This window comes from Hyaena hyaena, unplaced genomic scaffold, assembly GCF_003009895.1.
Source record: "Hyaena hyaena isolate Hyena2069 unplaced genomic scaffold, ASM300989v1 scaffold_25, whole genome shotgun sequence".
Lineage (NCBI taxonomy): Eukaryota > Metazoa > Chordata > Mammalia > Carnivora > Hyaenidae > Hyaena > Hyaena hyaena.
In genome coordinates, this window is record NW_024080657.1 from 1,929,783 (window position 1) to 1,946,713 (window position 16,931).

Consider the following 16,931-nt stretch of genomic DNA (forward strand, 5'->3'; position numbering starts at 1 on the left):
GTTGCTGCCCGTGACCAGGGGGACTCAGAGTCTGCCTCAAATGCCCAGAACCTTGGTTTCGCCACTTGTCTGACAGACACATTGGCCCCTTCACCACTGAGGTTGGAGCCCGTGGGGTCCTGAGGGGCCTTCCCCCCACTGCACCTGAAGGCAGGTCCTGGAAGGGTCTCAGGGGGTCAGGAGACCCTGGGACCAGAGTCACTGAGGGGGAGGAGGTGGTGGCTGCACCCACAGATGACTCACCTGGTTCCAGGAGTTCTTGGAGCCAGAGTTCTATCCACCCTCCCGCCCAAAGCCCTTCCCCACTCCTGGCTCAGGACCGCCTGCCCCGCCTGCGGCTGGGGGGTAGGTAGGGAGCCCAGCACCTCCTTTGGGAAGTCTTCCCTGATTGCCTCAGGTTGAGTGAGAGGCCTCCTTTGTGCTTGCCCAAGCCTTTGTGGTCCCCAGCCTGCCCCGCAGGGCTCTGCGAGGTTGGCCATTTTAGACTCTTTATTTTTTTCAAGTTTATTTATTTTTGAGAGAGAATGAGCAGGGGAGGGGCAGAGAGAGAAGGAGAAAGAGAATCCCAAGCAGGCTTCTCACTGTCAGTGCAAACAAACCCTGATGCGGGGCTCTATCCCACGAATCATGAGATCATGACCTGAGCCGAAATCAAGAGCCAGCTGTTTAATGGACTGAGCCTCCCAGGTGCCTCTGGCCTGTTACTTTTTTAAGAAAGACCTCTGCAACCAAGAGAATTTAAGTAATCTGGGAAGAACATGGTCTTGGAAGTCAGACAGGCCTGGGTTCAAATGCAGGCTCCGCTGTGTGGCCTGGGAAGGGTCACTGCCCTGCACTGGGCCTTGGCTGCCTCCTTTGAGCAGTGGGGACATGGGTGGGGGGAGGGGAGATTCATCTGCCAGGAGGGCTTGTCTCAATTGAGATGTACTGTAATCGTGTAAAGTACATGCTGGATCGCCAAGATTTAGCACAAGGATGAATGTAAAATGTCTTATTAATAATTTCTATGACATGTTGAAATAATTTTTTTGATATCTTGGGTTAAATAAAATGCATGATTAAAATTAATTTCATCTGTTTAAAAAAAATTTTTTTTAACTTTTTCGATGTGGCTACTAGAAAATTAACAAATTCTGTACCTGCCTCACAAGCAGGGCGTGTGCGCGGTTTCTGCTGGATAGCGCCCTCTACAGGACCATTACTAGGATGGGGAGGGGACCCATGGCCAGATGGAGGGGTCTTCCCCCAAGGCTGTTTGGGGGCGAGGGGGCCTGGGGCCTGAGCTTCCTGTCCCCTGGCTGCTGCGGAACCCCAGGCCAGATGCCACTCTCTCTGAGCCTTGCTTACTGTATCAGTAAAAAGAACTGGTGGGCTGGGCTGGGGTTTTTGATCAGTCTGGGGGGGCCTGTGGGCAGGGGAGGCTGAGCGAGCGTGGATGGAGGTCTGGCCCCTCTCCAGGTCCCCCGATGGAGTCCCCGTCCAAGGAGAGCCCATCTCTGCCCTTCCTGCCACCATGAGACCCCTGCGAACCGTCTCTCTTCTGTCGGCCAGACACACTTCCCCCACTCACACGTGCCTAGGCGGAGGAGAAGCGTGGAGGCGGAGTCATACAGGCCGGGGTTCGAGGGCTGGCTCTGCCCTGCCTAGTGCGTGACCCAAGCAGCTGTGGACCCCTTTCCCCGTGCACGGGAGGGAAAAGGGCGAGTACTTCCTGGTTCCTGTGGCTCTGCGGTGGCACCTGCAGGTCACACCTCTCACAGTCTCAGGCCAGCCAGGTCCCACTGCTGTCTGCTTTGGATCCGCCCCTACTTCTCCCCAGCTTGCAAAGGATCCTGGGTCTGGATCGAGGCAAAATCCAGCTGTCCCAGGACAAGGGGCCAAGGGCTCACTGGTCACCTCTCAGCTCCTCTTCGTGGCTCAAGGCCTCGATGGCCCCTTTCAGTCCTGCTTGAGCAACAGGTTGGCATCAGGGGAGGTGGGGAGGGCTGGGCCTGGCCCAGGATTCTCAGGGTACAGACCTCTTGGCTCTGGACCCTGCTCCGCTGCTACTCATTCATTCATTCACTCACAAGGCTTTATTGAGGGGCACCTGAGTAGTCTAGTAGGTTAAGTGTCCGACTTTGGCTCAGGTCATAATCTCACGGTTCGTGGGTTCAAGCCCTGAATCAGGCTCAGTGCTGTCAGCTCAGAGCCTGGAGCCTCCTTCCAATTCTGTGTCTCCCTCTCTCTCTGCCCATATGTCCCCTTAAAAATAAATAAACATTTTTAAAAAGTATTTATTGAGCACCTACTATGTGCCAGGCACTGTTCTAGGACCTGGGGATATATCTGTGCACAAGACAGGCACAGTCCTTGCCTCCAGGGAAAGCAGACAATAAACACAACATAAATGTATTAGCTGTGTTGTCCAACACGGTGGCCATTACCTAAAAGTGGCTATTTACATTTCAATTGAAACAGGGCTCCCAGCAGACTGAATGTGGGCTATAAGACAGGGTGAGGCAGTGGGGGGGGGGTCAAGGACGGATCTACAGTTTGGGGCCTGGGCACCTGGAAAGGCAAAGGCATGGCCTAGTACCTTCCCTCCAGGAGCCCGGTTTTGTCTCCTGCCCCGTGGGAATAAGGACGGTCCCAATGCTCGTGAAGGCACCTTACACCTCACTGGGCACATGTGCAGTAATTCAAACACTCATTCTTCTTTTTGTTTAACATGTATATATATATTTTAAAGTTTTTTTTTAAAAAATTTTTAATGCTTATTTATTTTTGAGAAAGCACAAGCAGGGAGGGGCAGAGAGAGAGGGAGACAGAATCTGAAGCAGGCTCCAGGCTCTGAGCTGACAGCACAGAGCCAGATGTGGGGCTAGAACCCACGAACCATGAGCTCAGGACCTGAGACAAAATCAAGAGTCAGACGCTTAACCGAGTGAGCCATCCAGGCGCCACCCCCCCCAACCCCCCGCAAACACTCACTCTTATTAAACAGGCTTTGTTTATGGAGCGGCGGCCAGTCCCTCCCCGACCTCACAGAATGTGGGAAACCTCCAGGAATTGTCTCATAAACCTTTAACCTTTGGGATCAGGGACCTTGCAAACTATCTGAGCCCAGAACCCAGTTCCCGGAGTCAGGCTCCACACGGACACCCTGTGTGTCCAGCAGAAAAGGCAGGGACTTGCAGGTGGAGCTGTTTGTCAATCCTGATGTTCCCAAAGCCCTTGGAATCTTGGAGGAAGGGCAGGAGGCACGTGGCCCCAGGGCGGGACCCTCACGTCCCTGCCGGGGACACACTGGAGGGACCACTGGGGCTAGGTGGTGGCAGATCGGCACCCGGGGGTGGGGGGACCCGGCAGGCCGTAGCAGCTAGGTGGGGCACCGGGCAGAGGGGGGACGGACACATTCCCTGGGTGACCTGCATGTCGCCAGGGCGAGATAATCCCTCCTGAGAAGAGGAGAGAATTCTAATGGCATCTCCGGACAGTATTCGTTTGCAGAGACAGGAGACAGAACATATGGTGGGGAGGGGCACGGCCACGTTAAACAGGGATTTGTTTTCTCGTTTACCTGTCGGTGTGTGTGTGGGGGGGGGGGGCAGGGCTCCTGCTGGGTCAGGGGAAGTGCCTGCCCTGGGATTTTCATGGGGAGCCAGGCCTCGTGAAGGACGGGAGGCAGGTGTGGCTCCCACCGCACCTGGGGGGCTGTCAGAGGATGGAGAATGTTCCACCCACTCAGTACACACACAGGGCACCTGCTGGGGGCTGGGAGCGGCAGTGGGAGCTCCACTTCCCTGCTCTCCAGGAGCCGGGCAGGCAGTGCCTGCCGTGGACGCATGTGACGGTGACCTGGTGGGCAGGAGGTCAGGGTGAGGGGGATCCTACCCCGGGTGGTCAAGGAAGGCCTCTCCGAGGGGCCAAGTTTGAGCTTTGAGTGATAAAGGAGCCAGTTGGGCAAAGAGAGACCAAGGATAGAGCATTCCAGACGTTGGGTACGGTCAGGGCAAAAGTGAGGCACGCTCACAGGACAGAGAGGAGACGGGCAGCCGGGTGGCTTCTAAGCGGGGGGCTGGCCAGGTCCGACTTGGTCTTGCAAGGCTGCTGCTGGCTCCTGTGCTCTGGGGTCGGGGATAACCCGGGAGCGAGACTGGTGGGGCTGACTAGAAAAATCTGGAAGGATTAACGAAAATGGCAATTTCCTCCCAGGGCTCCTTGCTCATGCCTTCTAACCGGGCCCTCCTCTGGTCCCTCACCTGGGTGGCTGTCCCCTGCCCCCAGGGACTCTGGGATGGAGACCCGCCTGGGGTGGGGCGGTCGGTGTCCTGCCAGAGGCTGAGCCACACCCCTGGCCCTGGCCTGGATAAGCTCCTCCAGGGGCCGCGTCTGAAGCCAGGCCATTCCCACTGGCCGGCCCACCGGCGCTGCTGTCTCCTGAGCCCCGGCCACTCCTCCCCCACTTTCTCCGCACAGCCCTGTTCACAGAGACGCCCCACGACATGACGGCACGGACGGGCGAGGACGTGGAGATGGCCTGCTCCTTCCGCGGCAGCGGCTCCCCCTCCTACTCGCTGGAGATCCAGTGGTGGTACGTGCGGAGCCACAGGGACTGGACCGACAAGCAGGCGTGGGCCTCGAACCAGGTACCGCCCCCTGGGTGACCCCCGAGCTAGGCTGGGAGAACCCCGGCCCCCAGGGCGGGAGCAGGAGGCAGACCTGGGCTGAGCACGTGGAAGGGCCAGAGCACGAAAGCCCCTCCGAAGAGCAGAGTCCCTCCCTTCCGTGTGCAGGCGGGGAAACTGAGGCCAGAGGTTACAGGGCAAGGCGGGCGACCCAGCCACTGCGCACGCACTCACTGGAACAGACACTGTTGGCGCCCCGCACACACCCGCCACCAGGCCCACTGCGAGCCCCTCCCAGCTCTGCTGAGAGTTTCCTCTGGGCAGTGGAGCCTGCTGGTCAGCAAGGCGGTCCAGGGCTGGCAGACAAACCTGGAGGACGCGCCCTTGCGACCTCGCCCGCCGCTGGGGTAACTGCAGAGCCCTGCATTCTCTCCCTGAAGTGCCCAGCTGCCCCCAGGGGACAGGGGACCCCCCAGTGCCCCCGGGGGGCGCTATATTGGCTTCCTCCCCTTGGTGGTCTCAACCACCCACGCCCCTACCGGGGTTCCCCTCCCAGGTGGACTAATTGCACTTGAATCTTTGTCTCAAGGTCTGCTTCTGGGGGAACCCAAACTAAGACGCTTCCATTCTTACACGTGGTGGACGCAGCTAATACCCAAACACGTGCATATCTGCCCACGGAACACACGGACATGTAAATGCTCAGGGGCCTGCAGGTGCACACCAGGCATGCGCACACATTCTGGCGCGTTCGTGAAGTAGCCTCTAACATATTCACAGATACATACTGAACTCTATGTCAGCTCTGCAGCCCTTCTCACGGGGTTCAGAGGACTCTGGGGCGGGGGAGGGGGCGGTCAGAGGAAGCACGTGGGCACAGATTTGCAGGTATTTGCGATTGGAAGCATCTGGGGTCAGCCTACAGGGAACAGTACGTGGGCAGGACTCTGATAGGATTTGCCACAAACACACGATCAGGGATGTGGTACACCTGACAGTGCAAACACACTCAGACAGACACAAGTGTACAGACTGACGAGCCAACAGACCTCCCAGGCAGGCTGACCCATGCCCTCAGACCCCCACATCCCCACACAGCTAAATGCACTGCACAGTTTGACCGGCACCCTCTCTATCTTCCTTGGCTCTGACTCACCCCCACCCCGAGGCGACACAGAGCTGAGGGACGCCCGGCTCCAGACCCCAGAGCGTCACTTGCCATATAGCTACAATCTCAGCTATTGTCCTGTGCTCCCGCCCCGCGATGCTAACGCGTTGTCTCTGCTCTCTCTGCCCCTCCCGCTCCCTCCCGACAGCTAAAAGCATCTCAGCAGGAAGACACAGGGAAGGACGCCACCAAAATAAGTGTGAGTTTTGGTAATGACTTCTTGCAAGGGCTCTAATGGAGGACACAGCTGTAATTTAAAAAAAAAGGAAGGGTCCAGTTCAGCTCGGAGCTTGGGCACGAAGATGGAGGAGAAGAAAAAAGAAAGGGGGAAAAATGGCCTCGTTCTGGTTTTTAAAAGACGCAGATCTTTCAAGTTCATTGAATGACAGGCACAAAAAATGACGAGGAGAGAAGACGCATTCCCTCCTGTCGGGGCCAAGGCTGTGTGCATCCCAGATGCTTTGTGTCTGTCTCAGCAGCATTTTTTATTTGGGAAACCAACAGGGTCTAATGAGACTAAGCTGGCTTTTTTCAGCCCATCACGACCGACTGTGGTGGCATGTCACGGTCACTTGGGTCAGCCTGGCCCCCGGGGTGGGGTGGGGGTGGGGGACGGTAAACTACAGCTGAAAGATTTCAAGACTGGCCAGGCCCTTTTATGCATGGGCTCCTTTTATCAGTGCTACAGCTGCATAGGGAATGGCCAAGCATTTGCCCATTTTACAGGTAGGGTAGCTGAGGCTTAGAGGGGTCAAAGATCTGCTGGTGGTCATGATGTGGCTGAGCTGCCTGTCTTCAGGGCCTGAGCTCCTTGTCTCCAGACTCTGCTGGGGCCTCATCTGGGGACCCAGGGGCCTCAGGGAGTGACAGTTTTTGTGGAGAAGGGACTTCCCCAGCCAGGTCTGGAAGAGGCAGGCGTGATTGAGAAAGGAGGGGAAAGAGAAAAGCATGCTGAGGATGGGGACAGGCCTGGGGATATGTGTGACCGTGGGCTTGGCTGGCTCAGATCAGCCTAGCAGGAGATAGTAGATCCACTAGAAACATTAGAAATGTAGGTGCCCCCAGAGTAGGAGTGTGTATGTGGGGGGGTGGAGTGACCTCCAAATTCCCTCTTTTCTATTGGTTCTTCCACCACTTTTCAAGGGTTTGTGGGGGAGCTCTGGACCCCATGGCCAATGAGACACAGATGTGCTGCGGAGCCTTGCCCCAGAGCAGAAGGCACAGCGTAAAGAGTGGGCGCCAGCAGGCATGGGGGGCGGGGCATGCTGGACATTGAAGACGGCAGAGCAGAGGCAGGGAGGCCGGGGAAGAGGGTCTCACAGCCACTCTAGCAAGAGGTGGACGTCTGAGAGAACAAGGGCCTTTAAAGCAACATTTGTGCGGTCTGCACAGTTGGGGTCTGGAAATTCAAGCCGCTTCCAGGTGAGGACAGCTATAGCCCTTCCTGCACCCGTGCCCCTCACCCTCTCCATAGGCAATGCCCGTGTCTTGCCCAAACACCCACCCGTTAAGCCTGGCCAGGTGGAGACCTGTGTATATTTTAACATACCTGCAACTCTCTCTGCTATGATTTTGTTTGGGGTTTAAGGAGTGTCTCAGGCAAAGGGAAGAATAATCTAATTGACTTAGAGGATTAGAATTCGTAGCTGCTAGGCCCCACGTGAGGGGAATGCGAAGCTGCTAATTAGTTAAATAAAATAAATGTGCTCAGCGTGATTGTGCAATCACTCCCCATCCCCAGCCCCTGTGATTCCTGCTCCAGCTGGGGCTCTGGGGGTCTGGTTAGGAACCTCACAGAGAGGCACAGACCACCTCCTTGTACATGACAGCTCTTAAATACCCAGGCACGGAGTTAGCCGACACCTGAGAGCACACGCACACCCTGGTTTCCCGCAGTCCCGAAGGCTCAGACGTGTCTCCTCGGCCTTCAGGGCTCTGCTTGACTCGCTCTTCTCACCCTTGGCACCGTCTCATCTTGCATGACCTGGCTTCCCCTTCCCCTCCCCACTGGCTGCTTTGCTGCCTTCCCATTCCTTCTCACCTCCTGGCCTTTGCGTGGGCCCCTTCCTCTGCCCAGAAAACTGCTCCTCTCTCTTCCTTCAGAGCTCAGCTCAGGATGCCTCCCTTGACCCTGGGGCTCAGCTGGCACCCCTTCCCCCTCCTGGCCGCGTTTCCATCTGCAATCACCCATGTGTGTATCTGTTTCATGTCTCCTCCCACCCCCAACACCCCTAGAGGCAGTGGGGCTGGGACTGTGCCTGCCTGATGAGCTTGGTACACTTCCAGAGCCTAGTACAGTGCCTCGTACATAGTAGGTGCCCAATAAATAACTGAATGACATATCCAGACACACCCAGGCCAACAGTGATATAAACCCAGACACAGATTCTCATGCAAGGACAGGCCAACATGATGTGCATCCCTGCCTGTACATGTACAGGTGATGCAAAGGCACAAAGTGGCTCCTATGGGGCCGTGGAGCCTGGAACCCAGGCCCTGTGTCTGGAGGAACCAAATGAGCCGGGCAGGAGCTCAGCCTGGTACCCCATGCTGTTTTTTTAATTTTTAATTTTTTTTTAAGTTTATTTATTTATTTTTGAGAGAAAGAGAGAGAGCACAAGCTGGGTAGGGGCAGAGAGAGAAAGAGAGAGAGAGAGAGACGGAGACACAGAAGACACAGAATCCAAAGTAGGCTTCAGACTCTGAGCTGTCAGCACAGAGCCCGACATGGGGCTTGAACTCACAACCTGTGAGATCATGCCCTGAGCCAGAGTCAGATGCTCAACCAACTGGGGCAGCTCCTGATTTTTAACTTTTGGGACCTAATTTGAAAACCACGTGTGTGGGAGCTAAACAGAGTGGTGTCCTGGCTGGGCAGTGTGGGCACTGTGGGGTCTCAGGTTCTGGGAGAGGAGGTCCCATCAGCTTCCACAGGCCTGATGCCGGAGGGCTCAGTGACCTGTTGGGGCTGCCCTGGTAACCCTGGGAAGGTTCAGGATCAACTGTGCTGAGGACACAGCGGGGCCTGCACCTGGCATCCCTGTAACTCTGTAAACTGTGAAGTCCTAGAGATTGGCCATGTGAATGAGAGTGGTTTAGTAGATTGGAAACATTCCGTGAATGTGTGATCATTAGACTCCTCTTCCCATCATGCAGGGGGGTGGCTGGAACATGAAAGGGGGCCCAGCTCCTGTGCAGGGACAGGGGAGGGAACGAAAGAGCTCCGGATCATGTAGGGAGATCAGTTATGTAGGAGGACAGGCATCTGTGAGAAAACAGTAATGATAATAAAGCAGCTAACATTTATTGAGTGCCCGCCATATGCCGGAAACCATGATGAGCGCCTTGCTTCCCGTCAATTATCTCATTTAACTTGGGGCCTGGGGAAAGACCTCTGGCCTAAAAACATCTCCCTGGGTAGCTTGCAGATGCTAAGGATGTTACCTTCAGGGCCTCATTTCTGTGGCTCAGGCAAATTGGCTGTTTTCAAGTTCTGGAAGTTCTTCTTTTGGCCTCATGGAAAGTTCTTTCTTTTAGAGTTTAGGCTGATTTCCCCTTAACCAGTTTTGCAAATAGAGTTGGTCCCAACCTCCTAATTTTAAGACAAGCTGAACCCCTCCCCCACACACACACACACTAAATTCTTTGCCTGGGGTCTTCCCTGCCTTCATCTTGTTAATTGTGTTAGTGGGAAAGAACCCTGGGCCACCTGGGTCCCCATGTGCATGTGGCCCAGGCCTACTCATCCGAAAGCCTACATCTCCTCCAACCAAGCCCTAAAAGCCAGGTGCGGCCCTGAAGAGGCCTCAGGAAGCTGCTGCAGCCTCCCTCTGGAACCTCCATGAAACCTCCACGAATGGTTAAAAGACAGGGGCCTTTGTCAGATCAAGTGGCCGCATGGGTCCAGCCCCTGGGAACGCCGCCCGCTGATCCGCAGGTGTGCGTGCATGTGGACACTGGAGTTTCCGGTGGAGGGCTGCCACAGCCTGAGGAGCGCCCGACATCTGCCTCCTTCACAAAGGATCAACAGGCCAAGTGGTGGCTCATGGTTGACTACAATTTTTATTTTCTGCTGGGGATGCTTCTATCTTAAATTCCTGCAGTGATCTACGATGTACACAGAGCACTAAGTCCTGAGGCCCTCCAGGGAGGCCAGATGCACGTGGAGCCAAAATCACTTCATCCATCTTGGGAGTGCCTGAAACATCCATAGCATGGTGGGGGCCTCAAAGATGCATGGTCACACACACCCAGTCCCTGTCCTCAGGTGCTCCCAGGCCAGTGTGGGAGATGGATGTTAATCTGATCATCACACTTGATAAAAAGTAAAATTACAACTGTGACCACCAAAATGAGGAGAGCTGCCCGGGGGTCTGAGCCAGTAACAGAGGACTTGGCCTAATCTGGAGGTTCCAGAGGGCTTCCTGGAAGAGGTGCTATTTGAAGTAAGCACTGAAGTACAGAGGTGATGAGGACTAGGAGCGGGGGATCTTGGCTGGGTGTGTATGTTGGAGGACTGCAGGAGGCTGGTTTGGCCAAGGTGCAGGTGGGGGTGAGACCCCGAGGGACCTGGCCAGCCACTGCCGGGAGCCACTGATGGAAGGGCCCTAAGTTGGGGACGCTGTGTGAAGATCTGGCTGGCTGTCATGGGAACAGATTGGGTGGGGAGGCTCAGTGGCTTTGGAGAGACCTGGGAGGAGGCTGGGATGATGACCAGATGAGAGAAGCTGGGACCCTGGCCAGTGCAAGGGGGCTGGGCTCCGGAGAGGAGGGGAGGGGCCCAGTGCTGTTCAGAGCAAAGATGGATGGGATTCTGGGATTGATTATGTGGAGGGCAGAAGGAGCAAAGGCAGGGATGACATGGGAGGGTCTGGCTGGAGCAGGTGAGGCCTTCGGGGGTCCAGATTCGGGGAGACCCGGAGTTGGATTCTGAACAAGCAGAGGCTGATGAAAAGCGGCTGGGTGCTGCTGATAGAGCACGGGAAGTGGCAGGGCTCAGAGCAGGCCCTGGCCTGGGGCAGGGACCATCTGACCCCCGAACTCCACCCCAGCACCTTCCCGGGGCCACCATGTCACTCTCCGGCTCAGCCATGGGGCTGCACGTAGGAGAGGTCTGGCACCATGGACATACATCAGCACCGTTCATTCTTCCTGGGTGGCTCTGGAGAAGGACCCTGGCCCTGAGGGCCCAGGGGTGCCCCTGCCATGCCTGGGCCATGGGTGAGCAGGAAGGAGGCCGAGCCTGGTCATGGCACGGACTCGCCTTGTCTCTTTCAGCATAATTAGGTGCTTAATTGCACTGCGAAGGCCTGTCGATGCTAGCGCTGAGGTGATTATGATTTACAGCCAAGCTCCAGAGTGGGGGTCTCCTCTCCTGCTGGCCTCTCCAGTCTCACTGGAGGGCTGGGTGTGAGGGTTCTCTGCCCCGTTTGTGAATGAGGGAATCCAAGAAGCTCCCTCCTCCACCCCAAGAAGCTGGAGCAGCACGGTGGACACCCACCCATAGGATACAGTCTGAGGATGGACTGGGCTCCCTCAAGACAAGAAAGGCTGGGGACCTAGGGAAGGAGGTAGGAAGGGGTGAAAAGGTAGACCTGTGGTTCCCTGGTCATGGGAGGCTCACCAGAGATGTGGGTAAGGCCTGGTCTCTGTCACCAGCTGGATGGCCTTGGGCAAATCACCTTAACTCTCTGAGTCTCAGTTTCCTGACCCATGCAATGGGTAGCCTAGCAGGGCCTACATCACGGGTTTATTGCAAGGCTTAAAATTGATGCAGGAAGCTGTGAGCACATCACCTCCCAGCGATCAAGTGCTCTGTAGACACTGGCTGCCGGCCCTACTCTTCCTGCTGTTATGGTGTTTGTTAGTTGCCTTCTCCAGATCGTGCTTAAAGGGGTAGACCCCAGGGCAGGAGAGAGCCATGGCTCACGTGGGACTGTCCCTGAGGTGCGGGGTTCCGTGTGGGGTCTGGGTTCTCGGTGAGCCTGCGCAGCATTGCCAGGGGTCTGGCTGCTTCACAGTTGTGACCCCAGCGCCCAGCGCAGAGTGGGCTCTTGCTGAACATCCATCAAACGCATGATGAATCCATCACCCCAAGAGCCTGGGTGCTGGTGACTGGTCGGGGTCGGACGCAGCCTCCCAGCACCCTGGTGGTGCTCCTCGACTTCCTCCTCCTCTCTGAGAGGCCTCCGTGTCTGCTGGCAGAAGGGGTACAAGGTCGGGGGGGCGGGGAGCGGACTGCCTGGGGAGGGCTGGTCCGGGCCTTGCCTGCTGTCTAGGGGCGGGAGGGGTGGGCTGCGGCTGGAGCTCCCTCCCTAGGAGCGGCTGCTCCCAGCGCTTCGCATTATTACTCCATTAGCGCCTTGTAGGGTTGACAAATGAAGGATAATTAATATCCGTGAGGGAAACAGATGTTGAGGTAATTCGCTCCCCGCTGCGCATTTGCAACAGCATCTCCTAACTCGCCCGAGAGCGTGGCCGGGCCACAGGGCCTCCCTGTGCCCTTGGTCAGAGGTGATGGAGCTGGCAGGGCCGGTGGCCTCCAGCTGGGCAGGGGAGGCTGGTCCTCAGCCCCACAGCAAGAGGGGCGGCTGGGAGAGCTTCACCGCTGCTACTGGGAGCCCCGCCTGGTCCCCATCTCGTGCCTCCTCTCCTACCAGAGGCCCATATCTTCCTGCTTTGTGGGGGTCATGGCCACCAGAAGGCTCAGAACCAGGGCAGATGGGCCGGGCTCCTTGCTGCTGCCTACCCACCCCTCCTCTTTCCTTCGGGAGCCTGGGAAGCGCCCCTGTGGCCCGCCAGCACTGGGTGGCCACTGGTGGGCCTGCCACGCCGTTGGGAGGGGTAGCATGCATGAAGTCAGGCCTGGGTTTAGCTCCCAGCTCTGCCCCACGCCGACGCAGGGCCCACAGGAAGCTGCTTTTCTTTTCTGAGCCTTCATTTCACCATCTATAAAGTGGGTCTAGTCGTGTGTATGTGACCTCAAATTAGAAAGCACAATGGCTGGGTACCACTTCCCCTGAAGAAAGGACCTGGCGTGAGTCCACTCATTCAACAAGCGTTGGTTGTTTGCAGAGTACAAGGCCCGGGATGGCCACTAAGATGAACAAAATGGGTATCGTCCCTGTCCTCCTGGTGTTTATCGTTTGGCCAGGGAAAGAAACAAAAGTCAAGTCAGCACATAAATGGTTCTCAAACTGTAATGACTGTTATGAGGGAGATAAACAAGGGGTTGTGATCAAGGGCTTCTTGGAGGAGGTGATGTTGAAAATGAACAGGAGTCAAGCAGGTCAAAAGAGGTGGGGAGTTTGCTATTTAACTCCCTCTTCTGCAAGCCCCCCAGTGCCCTTGTGGGAGTGTCTCTGGGGCCCCACGCTGTGAGTGTGCTCCTGGCTCCAGCGCTCCCCGCCTTCTCAGCTGCCACCTGATGGCCAGGGCACCGTCTCTCTGTCCCCCTCCCCAGGTGGTCAAGGTGGCAGGCAGCAACATCTCCCACAAACTGCGTCTGTCAAGGGTGAAGCCCACGGACGAAGGCACCTACGAGTGCCGAGTCATCGACTTCAGCGACGGCAAGGCCCGGCACCACAAGGTCAAGGCCTACCTTCGGGTGCAGCCGGGAGAGAACTCGGTCCTACACCTGCCCGAGGCCCCGCCTGCCGCGCCCGCCCCACCGCCCCCAAAACCCGGCAAGGAGCTGCGGAAGCGTTCGTTGGATGAGGAGGCCTGCAGCCTCTAGACTGATGCCCACTCGGCCACCCGCCCACCCCGCCCCTACCGCTGTACAGAGTGCATGAGGAGCCGCCGGACCCCCGGGGACGGGACTGCTCGGGTCCAGCCGCCTCCCCATCCCCAAGACTGCCTGTGGCCACCACGTCGGCCCTCTGCCCACCACTCCCTTGCACAGCATGTAAGCCCTGCCCAACCCTCCCTTTTCAGACCCCTGCGGTGACCTGGCTCGGAGAAGGTGGCCCCAGGCGCCAAGGGGACGACCGCCCTGGACGCCGGGGTGGGCACCGTGCCAGGGCCAGGCTGCCGCTCTGTCACCGGCTTCGGTAGTGGAGTCCAGTGTTTTGCTTTGCTTGCTTGTCCCCCACCCTGTCCGGAGCCGGGGCCTCCCAGCCTTATTCACCCTCCTTCCCCATCATCCCCTGCTTGAACCTGGGGGTGTGGACAGTGACCCCTCCCTGAATTTGGACTTGAATCTTCTGAGCAGAATTAGGGCCTCTCCCCTGGTGAAGAACTGGGGACAGAGCCCCCAGGAGAGCCTTGCTCTGAGCCTGTGGCCTGTGATCAGGGTCACCCACAGGGACCCTGAGGGGAGAGGGAGACACCTCACTGCCTCCTGGTGGCTCCTTCCTGTCCAGCTTCCTTATACCTAAGAAATAGCTCCCTGTCCCACCTTTTGCAGAGGTGGGGGGACTAGGAATCTGCCCGTGTTCAACGTGGCAAGTCCGAAGGAGGGCCTTTCCCCTCTGACCCAGTGGCCCCATGCAGAGCTGTGCACCAGCAGGACCCCTTCGAGGGTCTTCGAGGCTCTCCCCAGAGCCCCCCTCTGCCAGCTCCCAATGTCCCAGCCCCCTCCTGGGGCCCATGCCACGCCCACCCAAGGGCCTGGGGCTGTTGGGAGCCAAAGCCCCCCATCACCCCACACCAACCCCCTCAAAATTCCTGATCGGGGGGACACCTGCCCCCTGATGATTTGTAAATATTTCTATTGGGCCCAACACCCCCTGGGAACTGGCTCAAACCTCTGGCTGCCCCTCAGCGATGGAGTTGGGATATGGGAGGGGCCGAGGGCTCTGCCCGGGGAGTGTGTGGGTAACCCCGTTCACACGATCCAATCCGTGACTACCAGCCAACCTGAATAAAGCGGTTTAAAAAAAACCCCAAAACTTCTGGGCAGTGTCTTTCTGGGGAGTTTGTGTCTGGAGAGTGCAGCAGGGGAGGGGCAGGTGGGGGGCAGGCTTGGCCAGCAACTTCTCACTCCTGCCCTCTGTCCCCCAAGCGCAGAACACGGGCTGGCCGGGGCCCAAGGCAAGGGCCCAAGGAAGCCAGCCTCTGTCCAGCTCCAGTCCAGCCGTCAGGCACTTGAGTTCTTCTTAGACTCTGAGACAGTCACACGTACAGAAGAGTGCCTAAGTCACGTTTACACTGTTTGGTCAATAAATACATCATAGAGCAAGGACGGGTGAGCCACCTACCAGACCACAGCACCCAGAACAGAAGCCCCCAGCCCAGCCGCTCCTCGCCACACCCAATGGTCTCCTCCTTAGAGAGTAAGCACCGCCCTGACTTTTAAGGTGAGCACTTTTCTCCTGCTCTTTTTACAGCTTTACTGCCCAGATGTATAAGCAGCACAGTGGGGTTTGCTCTCTCACTTGATGATGAGAGATGCATGGAGTCAGATCGTTTCCATCCTCGCATGTACCGCTCTGTGAGTTATCCGTGTGATGCAGGCATCTGTGATTGGCCCCTTTTTATTACTGCATGGATATCCCACAACTTATTTATCCATTCTACTGTTGACAAAAATCTGTGTTCCCATCTGGGTGCTATTGTCAACCACACTGCCATGGGCATTCTCGCCTGCTTCTGGTGCACGTGAGCATGGGATTCTTGGGGTGGGGATGGGGTTGCTGGGTCAGAGGTTTGGGGATCTCATTTGCTCCCATGAGGTATCACCATCACCTTATTACAGTTGAGGAAACAGCATCAGAAGGTGAAGTGGCTTGCCCAAGGTCATCCAGCCATTGGACTCTTACTCTGCCAGACATGGAACCCCCTCAGATATCACCACCTCTCCCATCATGCCCTGGGCTTGGATTCCCCTTGGCTCATGCCAGAGGAGAGTCCCATTTGCCAGAGTCTTGCTGAGAATCTGCCTGAGGGTGTGGCCTTCTGGGACCTTCAGGTGAGACCCTCACAGCCAGCTGGGCCACAGGCACCACCCACACTGAGCCTGGGGCATTAGCCTGTCCCCGAGCTCCCCTGCAGCCAGACAGAGCAAGCCTCTCTCAAGGGCAGGGACTGGGACCTAACAGTGCTTGGCTGAGCACTGACTGTGCCCCAGGCCCTGTACTGATCACCACAGCAGCCCCAAAGCGAAGTTTGTATCCCCAGTTTTCAGATGAGGAGAATCAAGTGTGGGGAAGGGTGGGTTGGAGGCGGGCTGGCTGGCTCGCCGGTTAAGGACATGGATAAGCCAGGCTACGAGGCAGGGCTGGGGACCTGTTGCAGAATCCATGTATCCCTGTGCAGGATGATCTATATGGCCTGTGGTCCTATCTGAGCAGCGCCCAGCCTTTTTCAACAAATATGGTCCCTTTCAGAAATACCAAAGTGCGAGGCAGGTCCTGACAAGCCCAGGTTCCTCTGGAAAGGTATGGGGGAGGGTACAGACTTGTGCTAGAACGATAACAGTACTCTGAGTGCCTACTCCACAACAGACACTGGCGAAGGGCTTTCCATGGGAAATCCTTCGATTCTGCAGGATCTCATTTTATACCCCCCAAGGGCATGGGTCCTGTCTCCAGTCTCCCCCACCTTCAGAGCAGCCGCCACCTCCTTGGAGGGAGTTTTCTTGCTCCATTGGGAACACAGCCCAAGAGAGAGGAGTGCCTGGATTAGAATCCTGCCTCTGTCCATCCTTGCTGGACATCCTCAGGATCTCAGGCTAGGCTCTTCACCTCTCTGAGCCTCAGTTGCCTCTTCTGTGAAATGGGGAGGCCCCCAAGGAGGTATAGATAGAAATCATGAGATACCACTTTGCACACACTAGGAGGGCGAGAATCAAAAAGACAGGTAATAACAAGCGTTGGTGAACACTCGTACTCTGCGGCACCTTGGGAAAATAGGCAGGCAGTTTCTCAGGATGTGAAACAGAGAGTTACTCTATGACCCAGCAGTTCCACTCCTGTGTACATAGCCAAGAGGACTGAAAACACATAGCCACACACAAACGTATGCAGGAATACTACAGCAGCATTAGGCATAACAGCCAAAAAGTGGACACAACCCACCGTACCCACCAAGTGATGAACAGATACATAGAAGGTGGCGTATCCAGACCATGGAATATTATTTGGGCAATAAACGGGAGGGCTACACGCTACACAATAGATGAACCTTGGAAATACTATTCTAAGTGAAAGCAG

The 16,931-nt window shown here is 56.7% G+C and overlaps 1 protein-coding gene across 1 annotated transcript in view; it reads left to right on the forward strand.

Annotated features, from left to right (window-relative positions):
* Nucleotides 1–14,669, forward strand: part of VSTM2L (V-set and transmembrane domain containing 2 like) — a 33,378-nt gene extending 18,709 nt beyond the window's left edge. Inside the window, exons 2-4 of the mRNA XM_039227059.1 lie at nucleotides 4,462–4,631; nucleotides 5,927–5,977; nucleotides 13,241–14,669. Of these exons, the coding sequence (XP_039082990.1) occupies nucleotides 4,462–4,631; nucleotides 5,927–5,977; nucleotides 13,241–13,513 (494 nt within the window). The 3' untranslated portion in view covers nucleotides 13,514–14,669. The remainder of the gene's footprint in view (nucleotides 1–4,461; nucleotides 4,632–5,926; nucleotides 5,978–13,240) is intronic.
* The last annotated feature ends 2,262 nt before the right edge of the window (nucleotides 14,670–16,931 follow it).